General features: G+C 36.4%; 1 protein-coding gene and 1 pseudogene across 1 annotated transcript; both read right to left on the minus strand.

Moving 5' to 3' along the window:
* Positions 1-4,028: 4,028 nt before the first annotated feature.
* Positions 4,029-10,822, minus strand: LOC111466411 (annotated as a pseudogene).
* A 3,091-nt stretch (positions 10,823-13,913) lies between these two features.
* LOC111466412 (CASP-like protein 2B1) lies at positions 13,914-16,642 on the minus strand. The gene is made up of 3 exons (XM_023111049.1): positions 15,977-16,642; positions 15,482-15,614; positions 13,914-14,357 (listed from the first exon to the last, which is right to left on the minus strand). Exons 1-3 carry the CDS (start codon positions 16,198-16,200, stop codon positions 14,106-14,108), a joined length of 609 nt encoding a protein of 202 aa, XP_022966817.1. The 5' UTR covers positions 16,201-16,642; the 3' UTR covers positions 13,914-14,105.
* Positions 16,643-19,769: the final 3,127 nt, after the last annotated feature.

The following is a 19,769-nucleotide window of genomic DNA, read 5'->3' on the forward strand; positions in this document are numbered from 1 at the left end:
AATTGTGTCTTGTTTGAAATTATTTCCATAAATCTACTTTAACGATCTGTAATTTGAAACATTGAAAGTAGGTCTTTACAAATTCCCTTCAGGATTTGGTTACTTACAGTTCATAAGATTATTGATTCGTATTCACAGTCCATGCAATAAGTGATAAGTATTTCTAACGTTCTCACCTTTGATCACGTGATTCTTCCCAAACTTCTACTAATTAACATTCTAATTTCCATTGAACTGTTTTGTTTAAGAATTTTTAGTGTGCATTAGCTGATTATTATCTCTAATTTTCCCACTTTATTGGAAGATAAGCTTTGAAACAGTGTAGTTGTGTTCAATGAGCACCCGATTATCTCTTCTTTCCTCCAAAATGCAACAAAACATTGATTGTATTAGTTGTCCAGACGTAACATTAGCACTCCAAATCGATTCAAGTAGACAAAATGAGCTTTAGTTCAAGTCTCAGTATGATATAATATTCCCTAATAATGGCCTATCAACAAAGCTTATCGGTACAAAGAAATAAATAAAGTCAAGGAAGAACTCTTTAAAAAAAAAAAAAAAGAAAAAAAAAAGGAGAGTGAGGAAAACTAGGGTTTGTAGGAGGATTAAGAAGAATTCAAATTCGTTTAATCCAACACATGAACAATGAATTTGGCTAAGGATTCTTCTCAAGAGTAGCTCATTGGATCAAGGAGAGTAGTTCTGGGCATTTGGATCGACAAATTCCACCAAGAACTCGAGGTAAAACTGTAGGTGTTTGGCTTCGGATTATCTTCAAGATCCTAGATGTATTTGTTGATATTAGGTTCTAATATTTGAATATGATAATCTAGATTTGTTAGAATCTCCTTGTTTTGCTACCGCTTGACATCACGTGCTAGGGATCTCTTCATAATATAGATCCTCTCGAAGTGGGAGCGCCTCGTGCTCTATGATGTGGGTAGGATCCAAGATGTACTTTCGCAACATAAAAACATGAACACATTGTGCATAGTAGCGAGGGTGGGTGGCAGTGGTAACCTGTACGCCACAGGTCCTATCCACTTGAGGATCTCGAAGGGACCTATGAACCTCGAACTTGACTTGCCCTTCTTTCCAAACCTCAACACCCAGGGCCACCTTAGAGAAGACGTGATCACCCACAGCAAATTTGAGATCCTTTTGGCAAGAATTTGCATAACTCTTTTGTTGGCTTTGCGCAGTCAGCATCTTGTGTTTGATCTTCTACAGTGATGCGTTTGTAACCTTAACTAATTTCAGCCCCATGAGCTGTTGTGAACCAACTTGTTCCCAAAACATCAGTTTCCGACACTTTCGCTTATACAAAGCCTCAAATGGAGCCATTTGCATCATCGCTGGTAGCTATAATTATATGTGAGTTTAAGAGTAGGTGCTCATCCCCCAACCTGTGAAATCCATTGCACAAGCTTGGGAAGAACTTGATTCAACCTCTCCTTTTGTTCGTTTGTTTGGGGTGGAAAACTGTACTAAAATAGAGTTGCATATCCTACGCTTTCTATGGACTCCTCCAAAAATGAGAGGTGAATCTGATGTTTCAATCTGATACGATCGATACTGGCACCCCATGCAGATTGACTATCTCCCTAACTTATAACTAAGCTCAACAGTACACACACAATGTGTCGTTGTTAGGAATAAAGTGAGTTGTCTTGGTGAGCCTATCCACAACAACCCAAATCACATCAGAACCCACATGATTCTAGATAAGTCAAATGTAAAGTCCATGCTCACTTCCTCACACTTCCACTGGGGTACATTTAGTGCTTGCAACAATCGAACGGGTTGTTGTTTTGGTGCCTTTAATTGCTGACAGGCATAGGCAAATTACTTTTCCATTCTACATAAGCATGCAACCCAATCCTTTTTATTGAGGTTTCACTATACACCACGAGGTTACCCGTCGCATCAAGCACAATGAGAACTGGTGCTATCAATAACATCTTCTTCAGTTCTTAGAAACTCTGTTTGTAGGCTCGAGTCCAGACAAAGGGCTTCCCCTTCTTGGTCAACTGAGTCAGCTGTATATATTCTAGAGAAATGTCATACGAACCTTTTGTAATAGTCAAACCGTAAAAAAATACACACCTCAAAGACTATAGTCGACCTTGACCACCTCATAATTGCTTCTATATTAATTGGATCCATAGTGATTCCCCCTTTGGATGCCTCGTGACCCACAAAAGCCACCTCGTGCATCTAGAACTCACACTTCGAAAAATTGGCGAACAATTGATGACCTCTCAACACAGACAAAACCTTCATCAAGTGGTCTTTATGCTCTGCTCTTAACTTAGAGTACACCAAGATGTCATCAACAAACACAGCGACAAAGGCATCAACATACTCCTTATTTACCATGTTCATAAGCTCCATGAACACCGTGGGAGCATTGGTAAGATTGAAAGACATACTATAAACTCATAATGTCCATAACGACTCCTAAAGTCTGGCTAGGGTATGTCCTCCTCCCTAATCCTCAACCAACGGTACCTTAAACTCAAGTTAATCTTGGAGAACACCGATGTATCCTGCAACTATTCAAATAGGTCATCTATTCTCGAGAGGAGATACTCATTCTTGATAGTGACCTTGTTCAACTCTCGGCAGACATAAAGAACCATTCTTTTTCTTTACATAAGAGTAAAGAAGCTTTCCATGGTGAGACACGGGGCCGAATGGAACCCTTGTCCAAGAGATCCTATATCTGATTGTTCAATTCCTTGAGCTTGACAAGTGTCATTATGTAAGGTCTCTTGGAAATCAGCGCTATATCAGGTTTCAAGTCAATCCCAAAATCAACTTTTTTGTTTGAAGGAAAATTCCTCAGGAAAGACATACTCGAAATCTCTGATCAATGGGATTGAGGAAACTGTCAGCTTAATCCCTTTGTAAGCTGTCACACTAGCCAAGAACACCTACGTGGATCATTTCTCTGGCTTTTATGGCTAAAACAACTCTAGGGGTTCCCCTAAACGACATCCCTTTGTATACAAGACTCTCCCCAGTAGGGAGTCTGACAGTCGCCACTTGTGCCTCACAATCAATCAAGGCACAATTTTCTCCTAACTAATCCATTCGCAAAATAATATCAAAGTCTTGCATGCTTAACACAATTAAAATGGCATCCAAGACTTGTCATGCAATTTACACACCCTACCTTCACCCTGTGGGTAACTATTAACAACTTGTTCGATGATGCAAAAACAATAAGAGTTTACTCCAGAGGCTCCAACTCTAAATAGAGTTCTTATTAGTAATCTACCTATTTGTATAGTTGGTCACTTTATATTCATCGTTGTTTCCCTTGTTTAAAAGAAAATAGAGTTAGAAAATCCTCTTTGATACTCTAGTTTCATTGCAAGTAATTGAAGGGTTAAGAATAATCCTCAAAATAGGGCTTGAGAATTTGTTAAAAGTAGTTACAGTTCACCACAATAGTCCGACAACTTATTTATTTAAACTCACCTAGTCGAACCTTTAATAACTCACATTTAAATGACACTTAAAACTCACTTAATTTTCAGCAACAAAAGTAACTAAAAAATACAGGTTCGATGTGAAATTGATAATTTATTTATTATTTATGTATACTTGCACTTATAAATTTCACACCATTTTACTATGTTCCTTCACAAGACACCAACTGCTTGCCCCTCAAACGGTGCATATCCATGAGAATAGAGATTTGTAGGGCTGAAGCATAATCTGGAGGGGCATGGGCTACCACGGATCCCTGGATCTCATCCCTGAGACCCGCAATAAAATGACTGATCCTCATCTTCTCTGTGCTCACAAACTCGAGCAAATCTACGTCTATTGCATTCAACATCATAATTCTCAACAGAGCCATCACTCTCGCACAACTCATTTAATGTCAACTTCCTCTTGCGGGTCAGATGTAAGTGGAGTGTTTGCTCAAAGAATGCTAAGGAAAACATTCAGCATCTTCTGGCACTCAGATCAATCAGTTCTCAAGAATTATGTCAGATGAACCAAAAGGATAAAAATTTGATCAGCCAATAACAAGGAACTACCAAAGTGCTCCATTTACAAGTAAAAATATGCTTTATACAAATTTGTGGATGCACCTTAAGCCAATACAATTACATAGCAATAGGCACAGTGGCACAAAGAAAGAGCACATTTGCTCAAACAACATAACTACAGATCATGATGTACAAGATGAAGACCAGCAGAGGCTGACTTGTGTGAGGTGAAAGAACAATAAGAATTACATTTTTGAAGTTTTTAAATCTATCAAAACTGAGCTTTTCTTTCCAGAAGAGAAGCACCGGGTGACATTATCACAGCAACCATGAGGTATATGATTATGATTCATCTACTAACACAAAGTTGTAAGATAGGAAGTGGGAGTTTGTTACCAGTCGTGGAGTTGCGCAGTAATGCTTTTCACCACTGGGTGGTATTCAGTGTGCAGCATATGCTTCTTTGCCTATCTTACAACTTGTATATGTCTTTCACCACTGGGTTCTCAAAAGGATATCTAATTATAACCTGTGGCAACATATACAACACCCCCATCCATTTATATACAAACTCAAACGCAGGATGGTGAATCTTCACAACTTTTACAGACAAACAATATGAATGTGACATCTTATAACCAGAACAAACAAAAAGATACTATTGAAAGACGTTCCAGATACGGTATTGAAACGATAAACAATAAATCCTACATGAATGTACTTACATTTTCCTCATAAGCAGCTTCTAATAATTCAATCAAACCCTTTGGAGATTGTCCAGGCTTGGGTTTAATTTGGCCCCCTCCATTTAGACAACCTATTATTTTAACAACAATGATATTAAATGATCAAAATCTAACATTCATATAACTTAATTTGGTCACATTTCTTCAGATTATTAAGCAGAAACCCACCTGAAGGGCAGGCCATAATCTCTAGAAAATGGTACCCGCATTTTCCTGTTTTTATGTTTCTGACAACGTTTTGTAGATTTCGGAATCCCTAGCATAGTGCAAACTTCAATAGGGTCTTCCCTTCCACCTACAATTTGGACAGACATATGCATAAGATAACAATTCATTAACAGGGACTAAAAGGAGAGGAAACAAAAGATTGGATAAAACGATCATATTCGGTATGACCCATAACTTGAACAATGGTTTGAACTGCAAGAGGTTTTAACGATGCAACTCAAAATATGCATAACTAGTGGAATAATTTTAAATATTAACCAATATTCTAACAATACAGAATCATTAGAAAAACAAATACAGATCAGTGATGGAATGAAAAAGGGGGAAAAAAGCAAACTCCGGCAAAGCTGGAGCTTATGTTTTCATCTGTTTCATACAAAACTACACAAGAATCATCTTAAAAGTTATGCTTGGACCCCGTGCCAGCAATGCTTGGTTCTTTGGCAATACTCAATTACTGATAAACCCCTCAGTGCCGGTAAGGTCCCACATCGTTTGAAGAGGAGAACAAAACATTCCTTATAAGGATGTGAAAACCTCTCCCTAGTAGACACGTTTTAAAACCTTGAGGGGAAGCCTAGAAGGGAACGCCCAAAGAGGACAATATCTGCAAGCGGTGAGCTTGAGCTGTTACAATGCCGTGGGTTTTAACATGCATAAAAACATTTAAAAAAGATATTAACTTACCTCTAGAGTGAGCTCCTGGAAATCTGAATTTCGAATGGATTTGAATTCCAAAGGGCCTTCAATTTCTTTTCCAAAGAGTACCTTTGCAGAATGCCTAAAAATTGTTTCTGCATAACCACCAGAACTTCCATGAACTCCAAACAGATGCCCTTCTTCATTGACATTTGTCAGTCTGTAGAAAGATAGCCAAGCATGACAGCCTTGGATAAATTTGGTGACTAAACTGTATAAAAGCTTAAAAAAGTCCTTTAGTCTTACATTCTATCCAAGGGGGATTCTTCAGGATTCTTAAAGTCGACCTCTTTCAGCTGCAAGCATCGACAAATAGAAAGAAGATATTTCTGAGAAGCCAAAACTTAAAGACATACTAACATAAGAATTTCGAGGCGAGACAAAATTGAACCTGTATCAATTCTAGAACTTCACTAGAAGTCAGTACAGAATCTACTTCTGTAATTCTGGGGGCCTCATTCTCCCTAGTTTTGTTGACTGAGTCCAACTGAAAAACAAAGTCCTCCCTAGCTGCCTCCAGTTTCTTATCATAACAGGGCATCACAGTAACATGGTAAACATCATCTGATCTGACAAATAAAGATGAACTATAGATTTCAAAAAAGAAAAAGAAATGATTGAAATCTTAAGTACTCAAATACTACGCTACGGTGATTGCAAAAACAATCTCTCTCCAGTGGCTTTCTATAAGGAACTTGGAAGCATTGTTTAAGAACTTGGAATAGTTGGATATAACATGTCCGTATATCCATCCCAATAGTTAGCTATATAAAATATAAAGAAAATCCCAATATGAAACAAACAAAATAGTCTCTGCTTTGCATGCCATCCTAAGTAAATCTATTCATGCCATGACAACAGTAACCATATTTTATAAGCCGAAATATAAGCACTTCTCTCCACTGTAAATACTAAGCTTCACATACCACCACAATTTCAAAACAACTACATCAGAAAGATCATGAATAATAGAAATACAGTAGTTACCTAATACCCAATTTTTGGCATATATGATGCTTGACTATTGATCCAATCATTTTCTGAGGACTCTTCACTGATGAAATGCAAGGAAAAATGTAGGATCCATGTTGCTTCTCAGCATAGCATATCCATCCTGAAATCGGAAGAGATGTGTAGGTTTGAGAAGAAAAGATGGTCTACATTGAAAAAGAAGTTAAATGTCAGTTTGAACGAAAATTGTGGTCTTAAATATATAAAAACATTGATAAAACACTGATGCCAACAGGTATCCCAAAAAGTATTGAAATCAAATAAACTCGTAAAAATTACCTCAAATCACAATAAAAGTAAAGAAATTCATTATAGACATTTTGACTGTAGATTTCTTGACATGCCATTAACATTTCCACAAGATTTCACTAAAAAGGTATGAGCCCTCATATCAACGTCTATCCTCTAATTGAAGAAAATGACGGGCATGTAGATGAAAACTTGGTTCCATGTACACATCTAATAAATGGAGTAAGGTTTTAAATCATATGGGACCATAATTCCAGTCAGTTAAGTCTGAAAATTGGACTAGGTGACAAGCTTTAACATGTTACAAACGACCTAGAGTTCGCGCTGAAGCTGTTGCTTCAGTTAGACAAATTCAACGACTCGATTCGGTCAGTTCATCAGTTCAATTAAGTTTAGCGGTTTGATTGGGTTGGTTTGGCACGATCAAGTTTGGTTAGATCGATTTGGTCAGCCACTTTGTTTGGTTCAATTTAAAGGTCAGTTTGCTTCAATTTCCCTCGTTTAAGCTAAAATTACTTTGGATAAGATTGTTTTAGGTTGTTTTTAGGAGTTGACTAAGTATTTGCTTGCTAAAAATGGATTTGGAGCGGAGCAAGCTATTTATCGCTATTTGGATTGAGGTAAGTGATTTTCTTATTGAATGCTTTAGTGATAGTCAGATATGCATGCATTTTGTTTGTTCTGTGATTGTTGTGATGGTTGTGCAAACATAAAAATGTTATCTTGAAATGTTTATGAGACCTCTTAGATGTATTGAACGACATGGATAGAAAATACACAGGACTCTCACTTGCATCTCATGGAGTTCGTTTAAAACACTAATGGTTATGATAGCCATCCCTTACATACACTCACTAGAGAAGATCTAGTCGTGGGGGGTAGAAAGGGAAATGGAAGGACATCACAGAATTGATTAGTAGGGTGTGCTAATGTAAAACCCTATAACTACCTTTAGGAAGGGGAGTAATTATGAGATAGTGATGTATAGCCATTTTCTTAGTTTCTTTTAGGGAGAAGAGAAGCTCTAGATTACGTCCTTGTACCATGGGTTCATGATATGTTTATTGTTGAAAATAAGTGTCAAAGTTAGAGCATTTTGAACTTTCATTCAGAAAAAAATGAAACAAAACATAGGCACCAAAAATAAAAGAAGCTCGCAAAAAAAGGGCTCCAATGAATTAAAATAAGTCCTAGCGAGTAATTATGAAAAGACCTTATCACCGAAACCAAAAAAGAAACTTAAAATAAGGACCAAACATCGCTATAAGACCTCTCCCGTAAAGTTAGAGCATTCATGTAAATAACCTTTATGCTAAGTTAAATTTATTATACTTTTTTATAACATAATATGAAAATAAGGGCCTCCATTCGGAAAATTTGTGTAAAATGTCACCTGACCCGTAGGCGGAGACGAATTATGGTAATTTGTCCCAATCTGAGACATAACAAAGACAAGGATAATCTTTATAAAAAAAGGACCCCTAAAGGCCACCCACGATATACACAAAAAGAAATTAAAGTGTCACTTTTAGGGCCTTTTCTTGGTGTATTTTACCAAGTTGTAATCTTTAGTTGTAATAATTATAGAAATATAATCAACCGCACAAGTTTCATCCGGACTAATTTCCCACAAGGGGATTTACACTCTGCTTGTCCTAGGCATTCAGAGATTCCGCTGTTCTCCTCTCACAGATTACAAAACTATGGGCATTGAAAATGATATTTTATTTCTCACCGACCAAACTCTACAATGCACTATTATTATAACACTGTCAGTTCTTAGTTGCAGAAAACTTGGCAAGTTCAAAACTATAGCTCTCAAAACAACCCAAACTGACCAATTTACAACCAAATTAAATAGAAGAAAAGAAAATATCCATACTAACTCTATGCTACTAGAAAAGAAAAGAGGATTAATCTTCAACCACAACAGATACTTTGGAAAAGAAAGTGTGGATTGCACAATTATCATCTAATTAGAGTAGCTAAAGACCAAAAAGTATACCTGGGCATGCTGATGAGATCATAGGAACGGATGACTTGCATTTTTCTTCATTGACCGACTGGCTTTGTCGGTACCTTGCTATAAACTCCTTGCAAGCTTCAATTAAGGTTAAATCTCTACTGCAACTTGTATCAAATATAGCTTTTACTCCCATGGACTTCAAAAATGTCGTGAGTTTCTTAAAACCTGAGCAATGCAAAACACTATATGTAGTTATTGCCTTCATAAATATAAGCATTTTGAGCATTGTAATGACATAAATACAACTTTAAAATTCACCACCCAATCACGTTAAAAGATTTTCCTCGTGACCCTTGTCAATGAATAAAACTCATGATAATCATGGGAAATGATTTAAACAGAAAACTCAAATTTTACCTTTAAAGGGGAGATACCAAAATGTACAGCGAGTGAGGCTCTAGATTGGGGAGATAATGAGACAGTTACAACCTTTCCATTATCTATGTTGGAAAGAAATTCATCCAAACTTTGCTTCTCCAGCATCACTGTCTATGCTGATGTTACACAACCACTACAATTATACATAATTAGGTCTATTACACTCCGTCGCGAGGGAAAGATAGGAAGTACAAGGCAAATTAAAGAGCAATAATCCATATTCAATTACATATTCCAACTCAATACTATGAAATCAGGGAGTTCCAAAACTCAGTTTTCATAAATAATCTGATAAGTGGTTTATCAGAAATGTCAAAGTTGTTCAAATACATCACCTTGTATTCAAAACGTTCCAGAAATTCCATTTTATCCAGATACATAGAGTAAAAGCAACTTATACCAAATTGAAAACCCAGTTTAAAGTTTAGACCATCAAACCAGCTAGATCCTTGAGAAAATAGTTCACAATAGCGATTGTTTTGGTAAAAAGTACCTGCATGCTAAGCAATCCTTCAGTGAAATTTTAACTGGCTCTGCTTTCAATTGCTTCCTAGAAGCCGAAACCTAGATAATATATGCAGAAATGAAGGGGAGAAACACACAAAAAAGCAAAGAGAATCAATAAATGGAAAAATTATGAAAGAACCACTCGGTTTTTAAGCGTGGTAATTCCTACAGATTACTCAAAACCAACAGCACAAAAATCATCAACGACAGGTACATCAAATGGAAAAAGTACCTCAACTTTATCCGGCTTCGTGGTCGTGGCTTTAAGCCCCTTGAGAGAAACAACGCAAGCCTGAGAAGGCGCAATGAAATCATTCAGATCGCCTATCCTCAATGTTGCCGAGAATTTCTCAGACATCTCCTACTTGCCCGATTCCAAATCAAGAACTAACAAAATGAATAAAACAGAACCCAATAAAAATAGCCACACAAAAAAGAAAGAAGAATCAAAACTCCAAGGAAACTTCCCGAAATGAATTAGGGCTTCAAGGCACGCAAAACCCTGAAAAGAGAAGGATAGAGATAAGAACAAACTGAAGCCGTCCGTCAGAGTCAGAGCCGGTGACCTTACCAGAAACTTGGAGCGGCCTAATCACTGGAAGCTAATAGAAATGATCCCAAGCAGAGCGACAGGAGAAGGGTTTTAGGGGAAAATATAGGAAAGAGAAAAGACGGCGGATATGGACGTGTAGAAGAACGGCGGATGATGGGGCTGTAATGAGAGGGTATTGAAGGGCAGAGCACGGTCCCGGTCCCGGCGCCGGCGATGAGGAGAAACGGCAAAACGGAACAAAGAAAGGAACTGCGTGAAACAGAGTGACGGCGGTCGGAATCGGTCCACGACGAGGATCTGCGATGGCAACCAAGAGCTCCAGAATTGGTGGAGAATCTTTATAGAGTTTTACACCAGAATTATTTTGAACGCTCTCCACGTGGAAACCAATTTTGATTCTTTCACCTTCAAAAATGTTGGGAATTTGCCAAAATTAGGACCAAATAAATTAATAGTTTTCAACTTTTTTAAAAAAAATATATAATTATAAAATTTACCCTTTATCTTATTAAAAAAAATTTTAAAAAAATTATTTAGGTATATTATTTACCCCTCATAAATTATCTCCAAATTTTTTAGTGGTATGATTTTTTATTTTATAGGACAAAGGGTATGAAATTACTATATTATCCTTTCTTAAAACATCCCTACTTAAAACACCTCAATTCCAACTATGATTAATTTGTCGATTTTTCCTTCTCCGTTCAAACTTTTCGCCCACCAGTTGAATACATGTCACATTCTGAGTAGACCAACATGTCTAACATCTAACCCGAGGCTCGACTCAACAGTCAGCATCTGCAACCTAATTCGCCCCCTTTACCTGTTCTGATCAGGAGGCACGTATCCACATGCACCACGGTCAAGTAGGGAGCACGCATCTCCTCCCCTTAGGCACGTCTGTATGCACGCATAGCTTTGCACGTGGGGAGCCCTTCAGATGCATGAGTGCCACTTTTTTACCTGTTAGACCTCTATTCAACTATTTTTCATCCCAATTTTAATGTTAAACATAATTTTACTTGAAATAGGACCACGAAATTTGGAGCTTCCGACAAGCTAAAAAGTAAGTTCAGCCTTCATCACAATAAGTAGTCACATGAACTTTCTGAATATTGTACTTATGAAAAATTATGAAAATTCCCCTGGGATGCAAATTTAAGTTGCATGCCTATTTTAATGTTTTCGGTTGTGATAGAATGGAGGATGAAATATTATGATCTGTGCTGTTAAGGATATTTAGTAATAAATTATAGTTTACCATATATATTATATTTGATATTTTATTATAAAGCAAATATCTAATATTAGCCTTATTATCATAGGTATCTTTCCATTTATTGCTATTTCCATTTATTGTTATTTTCATATCCTTGTAATTCATTTGATTATAAATAAGATAATTTTCACACCATTTAGGTGTGGTGGATTAATCAAACATTCACATGTGCTCTAGGGTGATTGATGGATGTTGTCTCCCCGTTGAGTTTACTTATATGTTTCTAAGTTATGAATTATGTGTTTCGGTGTTTGATAGAAATATCTCTCTAATAAGTGTGTAAGAAGGTTTTTAATACGTTCCTCATGCTTAAGGTGATCGATAAGAATATCTCTGTAATAAAGCATGTTTGTACCAAGCTGAATTTAGGGCGCTAGAGCTAGAGCGTTCTTCGAGTTGACCTAGGTCAATACGTTTCTAGTGGATTTAGCACTATAGAGAGTGTAGAAATGGTAGGAACGTTTCTAGTGGTAGTTAACTCTTCTATTGTGTGTAGAAATGGATCAAGGCTGATGTTGTAACACTGTAAACAAAGAGAGGGTTGGGATTATACAGATAGTTACTTTAAGGTGAGGGCTTCTATTGTGTCTAGAAATGGATCACGGTTGAAGTTACGACTTGTTAAATTGGCCTCGAAGAGAGATTTGAGACTACACAAATAGTTATTTCAAGGTGAATGTTTCTATTATATGTAGAAACGGATCAAGGCAGACGTCGTGATTTCGTAGACGGGTCTCGAAGAGAGATTTGAGGCTAGATAGATAGTCATTTAGAGATGAACGTTTCTATTGTGTGTAAAAATAGATCAGGTTGACACTGCAATTTTGTAAATGAGTCTTAAAGATGGACTTTGTTGGTTCATGTTAGTTGTTGTTAGAATTTCGAGGCATCCTAGATGATCCGATAGGAATAGAGACTAGACACGAATTTCTTAAAGCCTAAGTAAAGCCCGTAGATATCTACTAAGGATATGATGAGAGCGGTTGCTTATTAAGTATTTTTATACTCGCCCCGATAAGGAATCACTCTAACGAAAAGTAAGATTCGGATTCCTTTGTGTTAATTAAAAACTAAAAAAATAAAAATAAATAAAAACCAAATTGAAAAGAAACCCTAAGGAAACATATATTTAGTCTTGAGCTTAAACTTCAGATACCAAAGGATAAGAAATAAGATTCGGATTACTTTGTTCATCGAATATCTCAAGGAAATATCACTTTATTTGAGATTTTAATCACTCCACAAAAAAATTGATCATGTAAAATTTATTTGATTCTAAACTCACGTACAAATCCAACGAGTGTGTGAAATCTCGATATTTCGAGGCAATTTTTCCAATTTTAACTTATTTATGCAATACTATAGTTTTAGGGTCATTTTTTGCAAATCCCTATTTTAGGGCTATCCTATATATATGATTTCTTTGAGAGGCTCACATAAATTTTTGGTGTTGTATTCTGAGTCATAGTAAGGAAGATTCTATGGAGAATACTCCGACCTTGTTTGAATTGAAGCAAGAACATTCAAACCATCCAGAATTTTCTCTATAGTTACTCTAAGGTAAGTTTGTTTGACTAGATTTGTTTAATTTGAATAAATTAAAGACGATTTTAGTTTTTCCATCCTTTATTTCTATATGTTGATCTTCCATTTCTTGGGCCATCATGCTCACATATCGTTCCATTGGATCCTATGTTGGCTAATTTAGAGGAAGATCATAAGTTTATAAGTAGGAAGTGGATTCTTAACATAGTATAGAGTCATTTACTTAACTTAGCTGACATTGACTTAGTCATGCCAATAGAATCCTCAAGCATCAAACAAGGTGTACTATTCTTTGAGTGTAACAAAAGATGTACTATCCTTTGTTCGATGCCAATATAATTCTCAAGCGTCAAACAAAGGGTGTACTACTCTTTGAGTGTAACAAAAGATGTACTACCCTTTGTTCGGAGCACTAGAGAGCCCTCAATGGAGGCTCTATGGTATACTTTGTTTGAGAAAAAAATTGTTGAGACCTATCTAACTAAGAGGAAGGTCCCAATGCCGATGCTAATGCCAACGCCAATGCCGATTATGGTTTCGAGATTCAACTTTCCGATTTCTTTCGCCATATCCCGGATAGTGTATTATGGATCTAAATTCCTAACCTAACAAATATGATAAATGAAGAATACTCAATTTTGAGCCAGATTATCAGCTTGAGCTATACGAATCAAATTGTCACAAATAAAATTTTATTCCTCAACTTATAACTTTATTTCTGAACGATGCACCATAGTTTTTTAAGAGAAATAAGTACCTAAACATACATTTCTTTAACCAGAATCACAAAAAATCCTAACATTTCCTAGCAGAAACATGGAGTGTCCATCAGGATAAGGATATGGAGGTCTGATGGTTATTGATGAACTTGAAAAGCCTACCATCTTGGGTTACTCTTGCTCTTGCCACCATTGTAAAGGCGGAAGAGACTGAAAGCTGAAATGCAAGACAGCGCCACCATGCTCAGACTAACCACCACCGCGCTTGCAAGTCCTTCCCCAACTTGGTTGCAGAACTTTTTGTACAGATCGCATATCTTCATCCACTGCAACTCCGGCTGCCCCAACTTCCCAATCACTGCTGATTGGGCGGCCGATGCCACTGCTGCCACCGTGACATATGCCATGATCTGCACAAGTAACTTTACTTGTCAAACTGGAACGTTATTCGCCCTTATATTCTTAAGAACTCTCATAATAAACTTATGCTCAAAGTGGACAATATCATACCATTGTAGAGTTCGTATGCACTAGAGAGAAACGTGCAGATACTCTAACCAAGGCTCTAGCAAGGGTTCAGTTTGCAGAGATGAGGGAATTGCTGGGAGTGAAGAATCTCAAACAAAATCAAGTTTACGGAGGAGATTGTGAGCTGAGAAACTTGAGCTAGTTGAACAAGTTACTAACTTATAGTAACTTTAGTACTAATTGTTATTAGACTTAGTAGAACAAGTTACCAACTTATGAAGTAACCTTAGGAAAATTATTAGTACACTGAGTAGAATAAGTTACTAACTTGTTCAACTAGCTCAAATTTATTAGCTCACATTATTTATGAACATGAGAAATAGGCTTCAGTTACGATATTTTCATAATGTGGGGTGCAGCAAGTTATATTGGTCGATAAACAAGTATTTGGACCAGAGTTTTAAGATATTATTTTCATTGAAAAGCAAATTTTAAGACCAGAACTAATCTTCTTTGGAAGTGCCACCATGATGTGCACGAATTTCTTTTACTCTGTTTGTAGTCAACCACAAATAATTTAATTAAAAAGGACTTTGTACAAGTTTTAACCGCAAAGGGGCAATAATGAAACTTCTGGAAGTATCAGAACTGAAGTAATTTAAACTATGGTTGAAATCTATGGAGTAAAAAACTTGTGATTTAACCAAAACTAAACGACAACACGTAAAAAATGTATGGACAAATGGCAAGATATCATAGAACAGAGGTTGGTAGAACCAAAGTTTAATGGAAACTTGCATTTATTCATGTTATAGCCATATAAGAAGTGATATTCCCTTAGTCCATGATAATGGAATCTTTAGTCAATAACAATCCAAGTCATGAATCGATTAATCATGGTCAGAATCAAAGATTACTCGCAGCAGAAGAGATAAGAAACAAGCAAAAGCATACAAAGAACATTATTCCTGTGTAAAATGGTCATCAAGTTTATTCAGTGAAAATAGCAAAAAGGGCTAAAAAGTTTAGATTTACAAAGGGAATTTCCCAGGTCTATATACTGTACCTGATCGCCAGAGAAAATGATCCAAGCTAAAGGCTTGCTGAAGAGCACAGTCCCTCTCACCATGTTTACCACACATCTTAGTCCTTGTGCCATAGAGTAAGCTGCAGCTATTGCATTTGCTACCACCAAAAACCTGTGTTATATCTTAGTATCAGAGAAGCAAGAGGAACCGCTGTAATAATTTTGTGCTAATTTTTTAGCCTACAAGGGAAAATCATCATTCTTAATCTTGTACAATTAAGGGTTTGCGTTTAGTAATAGTTTAATTTGCAACACCAGAATCTAACAAACAAACATATTTCCATCGCTGGGTCAAATCCAACAAAAAGGCTAGTAACTGTAAATGGGCAGGACCAATATCATCTCAGAAGTTTGTAGTAGTTAATAGGTAGGACCAAACTCGGACCAAGTACAGAAACAAAATACACTGTTACTGTCAGGCTCAAACATACAAACAAAGAGATGGAAAGAGAGACAGAGACAGAGAGAGATTACACAAGAGCTTTCATGTCCGTGAATTTGGCCCTCTTTCGAATGGAAAAGATATATTTAACTTCAGTATCAGTCCCCACAAGAACAGCAGCAAGAACTCCAAGGCCACATATCACAAACCTCAACACCAACTCAACCACTCTCACCCTCTTATCAAACACCTTCAAATTCGAGGTATGATACACAGGGACATTCCCAGGGCTAATACCAACGCCAGAGTAGCTCATTTTCTCAACCCCAACACCCAAATCAAGAGAGAGAAACACTAACTTAAAAAAAAAACCGCCTCAATTTTCAGTCAGACATTTCATCAAACACTTGTGGGGCATGCACAAAGGCACCCTTCTTATAAGCCGCTCCGCACTAGCGCCAATTAAATACGTGACAACAACGGGTAAAATTGAATAACATGTTATATAAGGTAGCGAAAAATCGCAGCAAAGTTAGCAAAATCAAGACGAGTGGCGAAAACGGAGATTCTGGAAGCGGGTTTAAAGATTTTACAGATGAAGGCACCTCATGCTGCGAAATAAAGGCGGGCTTTAATGGAGTCGATCTCAATCTGGTTCGGCATTGAATGGCATTACTGGGAGGTATTTGTAGAGAGTGAATTTAATGGGTTTTCTTAATGGTTTTCATTTCTAGGAAGAAGAAGCTTTCTAGTCCCGAGAAAGCGTGGCGACAGATAAGGTGGGGACGCCGACACTTTTATAGCTGAAATATCACCTTAATTCAATACAATTTTCAATATTTTCAATATACCTTAAAATTCACATTTAATTATAAATGAATAAAATTCTCAATAATTAATCAAACCAAATAATTCATTTTAATATTTAATATTTAATATTATAGAGAATAAATTAAAATTTTTCAAAAAAATAAAATTTCTCAATTTTTAAGGGTTTTTTTTTTTTTTTTAATTTTGTGTCTTGCACATAATCATCATATTTTTAAGTTATTAAATTTATTAAAATGTTATTTATTTCTTTAAACCCTTAAGCTACAAAAATTGTAAATGTTTTTAACGTATTAATTATATTTAATTTCACAATTAAAAATATGGGTTAAAATTGACTACTCATATTTAAGAATTAAAATTATTTATGTTTTTTGAAAACTACGAACATCAATGAATCTTCATCACCAATCCTCTTTATTAATATAGTTGGTGCCGATTAAATTTGTTATTTAATTTAATTTAATTTCATTTCATTTCATTTTTTAATAATAATAATAATAAGGTCCAAAAATGACAATAGGGGATGAGCTTGAGTTGTTATAGTTGGTATCAGAGCCAGACACGGGGCGATGTGTCAGTTGGGAAGTTGTTTCCCAGAGAGGTTTGACCTGAGGCGGTGTGCCAATAAAAACACTGGCCCCAAAGGGAGGGGGGGAAGTGGATTTGGTGTGGATCCCACATTGATTGGAGAAAAAAACGAGTGTCGACGAGAACGCTGGGTCCTGAAGGGGGTAGATTGTGATATCTCACATTGGTTGGGGAGGAGAAGCCCGAAAGGAAAAGCAAAACAACATTATTTTCTTCCTTATATTCACAGGTATTGTTTTGTTGTTGTGAGACCCTACATCTGTTTCAAGAGAAAAACAAAGTATTCCTTAGAACGGTGTGAAAATCTCTCCCTAGCAAACATGATAACGACAAGAATCTGGACATTATTAGTACAATAAGTGGATGATAGTGGTTGGGGGAGGAATGATTAAATTTGGGATAAATTTTAAAAGCATTCACATTGTTGTTGGTAGGCCATTGTATGCGGTAGGTAAAATGACTCAATTGGTCACCCTTCACGTGATGTAATCAAAATTAATTAGGTCAATATGGTAATTTCTTCCTCTATTCTTTTTCATTTCTAATTAAAGCAATAATCAAGTTTATTCTTTAAGTTTCTTTCGTAGTCTTTTTTTTTTTTTTTTTTTTTTTTTTTTTTTTTTTTTTTTTTTTTTTTTTTNTTTTTTTTTTTGTTTTTTTTGTTTTTATAGGTTCCGAGTCAAGGGAATGGGCCCTTTGTTTTCTAATTTTCATGTAAAGGACCAGACGTGTTTAACACCCGTGGTCTTCCATTAATGGAATATGTTTTCTTTTAACAAAAGTTTCGCTTATGAATGAATCAATGGTCACATTCAAGAGACTCATTTATGGGTATGAAATGATGTGAAAATAACTTTTTATAGAAAAAAATGCAAAACGGGGGATTTGAGCTTGCAATAAAGATGTGAGTGCAAAACGAGATAGTATACGACGGATATGGAGGGAATTTTTTATACAAGTTCTGAAAAAGTTATGCAAGATGTCGAGAGGGAAGAAAGGTACGTAGGAATCACGTGCACGTGCATTGCAAAAAGGTGTAGGCATGTGGGAGTGTGTGGCTGGGTTCGTCTTGTCCCATTCAACTCTGGTTCGACTATTTTGTGATTCATTATCTATATTAACCTAAAAGTTATTGATTATAAGTTTAACGGTAGGAATTTGGAGAATAATAACTAAGGTAGGAACGTTTTAGGTGAGAAAGGAAATTATTGACACAAGTAGCAGCAGCTCGGAGCTTCCAAGCAAAATTTAAACTTGTAATATGTGATGAGCATATTGAATATGTGATTAGGGACTCGATCATGTTGGTTTGTGCTAGGTTGCATGACTAGTGTATTGGTAATGACTATCATCTCTGTTATGCCCTAGAGATTCACCAAACGAATCCTTGTTGTAATTATGCCTTGTGTGACAAGGGGCCCGCATATACACTTTATAACATTGCCAATTAGTCTACTAGGCCCTAGCAGAACCACTTGACTGACACACTAAGTGCTAAGTTAAGACTATGAGTATGTCTGGCCGTTTGACTGGTAGCCACTTCAAGCTCAAGAGAGCATGGTAGACAAGCCGTATTTGATTGAGAGTCTTAAATACGAGCTTGAAGATCATAAATAGAGATGGGGAGAAGTTTTTCTGGATACCTTGAAAACCCCGACACAACCTATGGAACCTAAAGTTCCTTGAGCATAGAAAACTCACACCCTTGGAAGGATGCCCATCACTAGTAGTGGTTCGAGAAGCAACAAAAGACGAGAACTCGAGCTAGAAATAGGATAAGTGATCCAAATTAATGAAATGAATTGATATTTAATATAATTTTTTTCTTTATTTTGAAAATACCTTTATTTTTTAAAAATTGCAATATTATCGGGTGGCAACCAAAACTAGTACAAATCTAAAGCATAGTAATTGGTAAAGGCACCGTAGAGATTTTGCACCCTAAAACGATATACTTAGTTTATTCTCTCCAACCAATGAGAAGTCTCACAATGCACCCCCTTCGTGGTCCAACATTCTCGTTGGCCTCTTTAATCGATGTGGGGCAGTGTGTTAGCGAGGACGTTGAGCGGTGGACACTGGGTGGTGTGCCAGCAAGGACGCTAAGCCTCAAATGGGAGTGAATTGTGAGATCCCACATCGATTGAAGAGAGGAACGAGTGCTAACTAGGACGCTGAGCCCCGAAGGAGGTGGATTGTGAGATCTCACATTGATTAGAGAGGGAAACGACGTCATTTTATGAGTAGTTAGATTTTTCTTTTTCTTTTTCTTTTATCATATTCCATTTATTTAGATTTTTGCTAGTAACTATTAAAACTAGCCAAAGTTAGTTGTGAACCGAGTTAAAAACAGAGCCAAGAAAAATGTGAGTTTTTTATTCTCGGTCCAATTCTAGAATCTATTAAAATTGGTCAAAGATAATGGTTAACAAAATTAAAAGAAAACCGATGAAATATAGAGAAGTA

Source organism: Cucurbita maxima, unplaced genomic scaffold, assembly GCF_002738345.1.
Source record: "Cucurbita maxima cultivar Rimu unplaced genomic scaffold, Cmax_1.0 Cma_Scf00031, whole genome shotgun sequence".
NCBI lineage: Eukaryota > Viridiplantae > Streptophyta > Magnoliopsida > Cucurbitales > Cucurbitaceae > Cucurbita > Cucurbita maxima.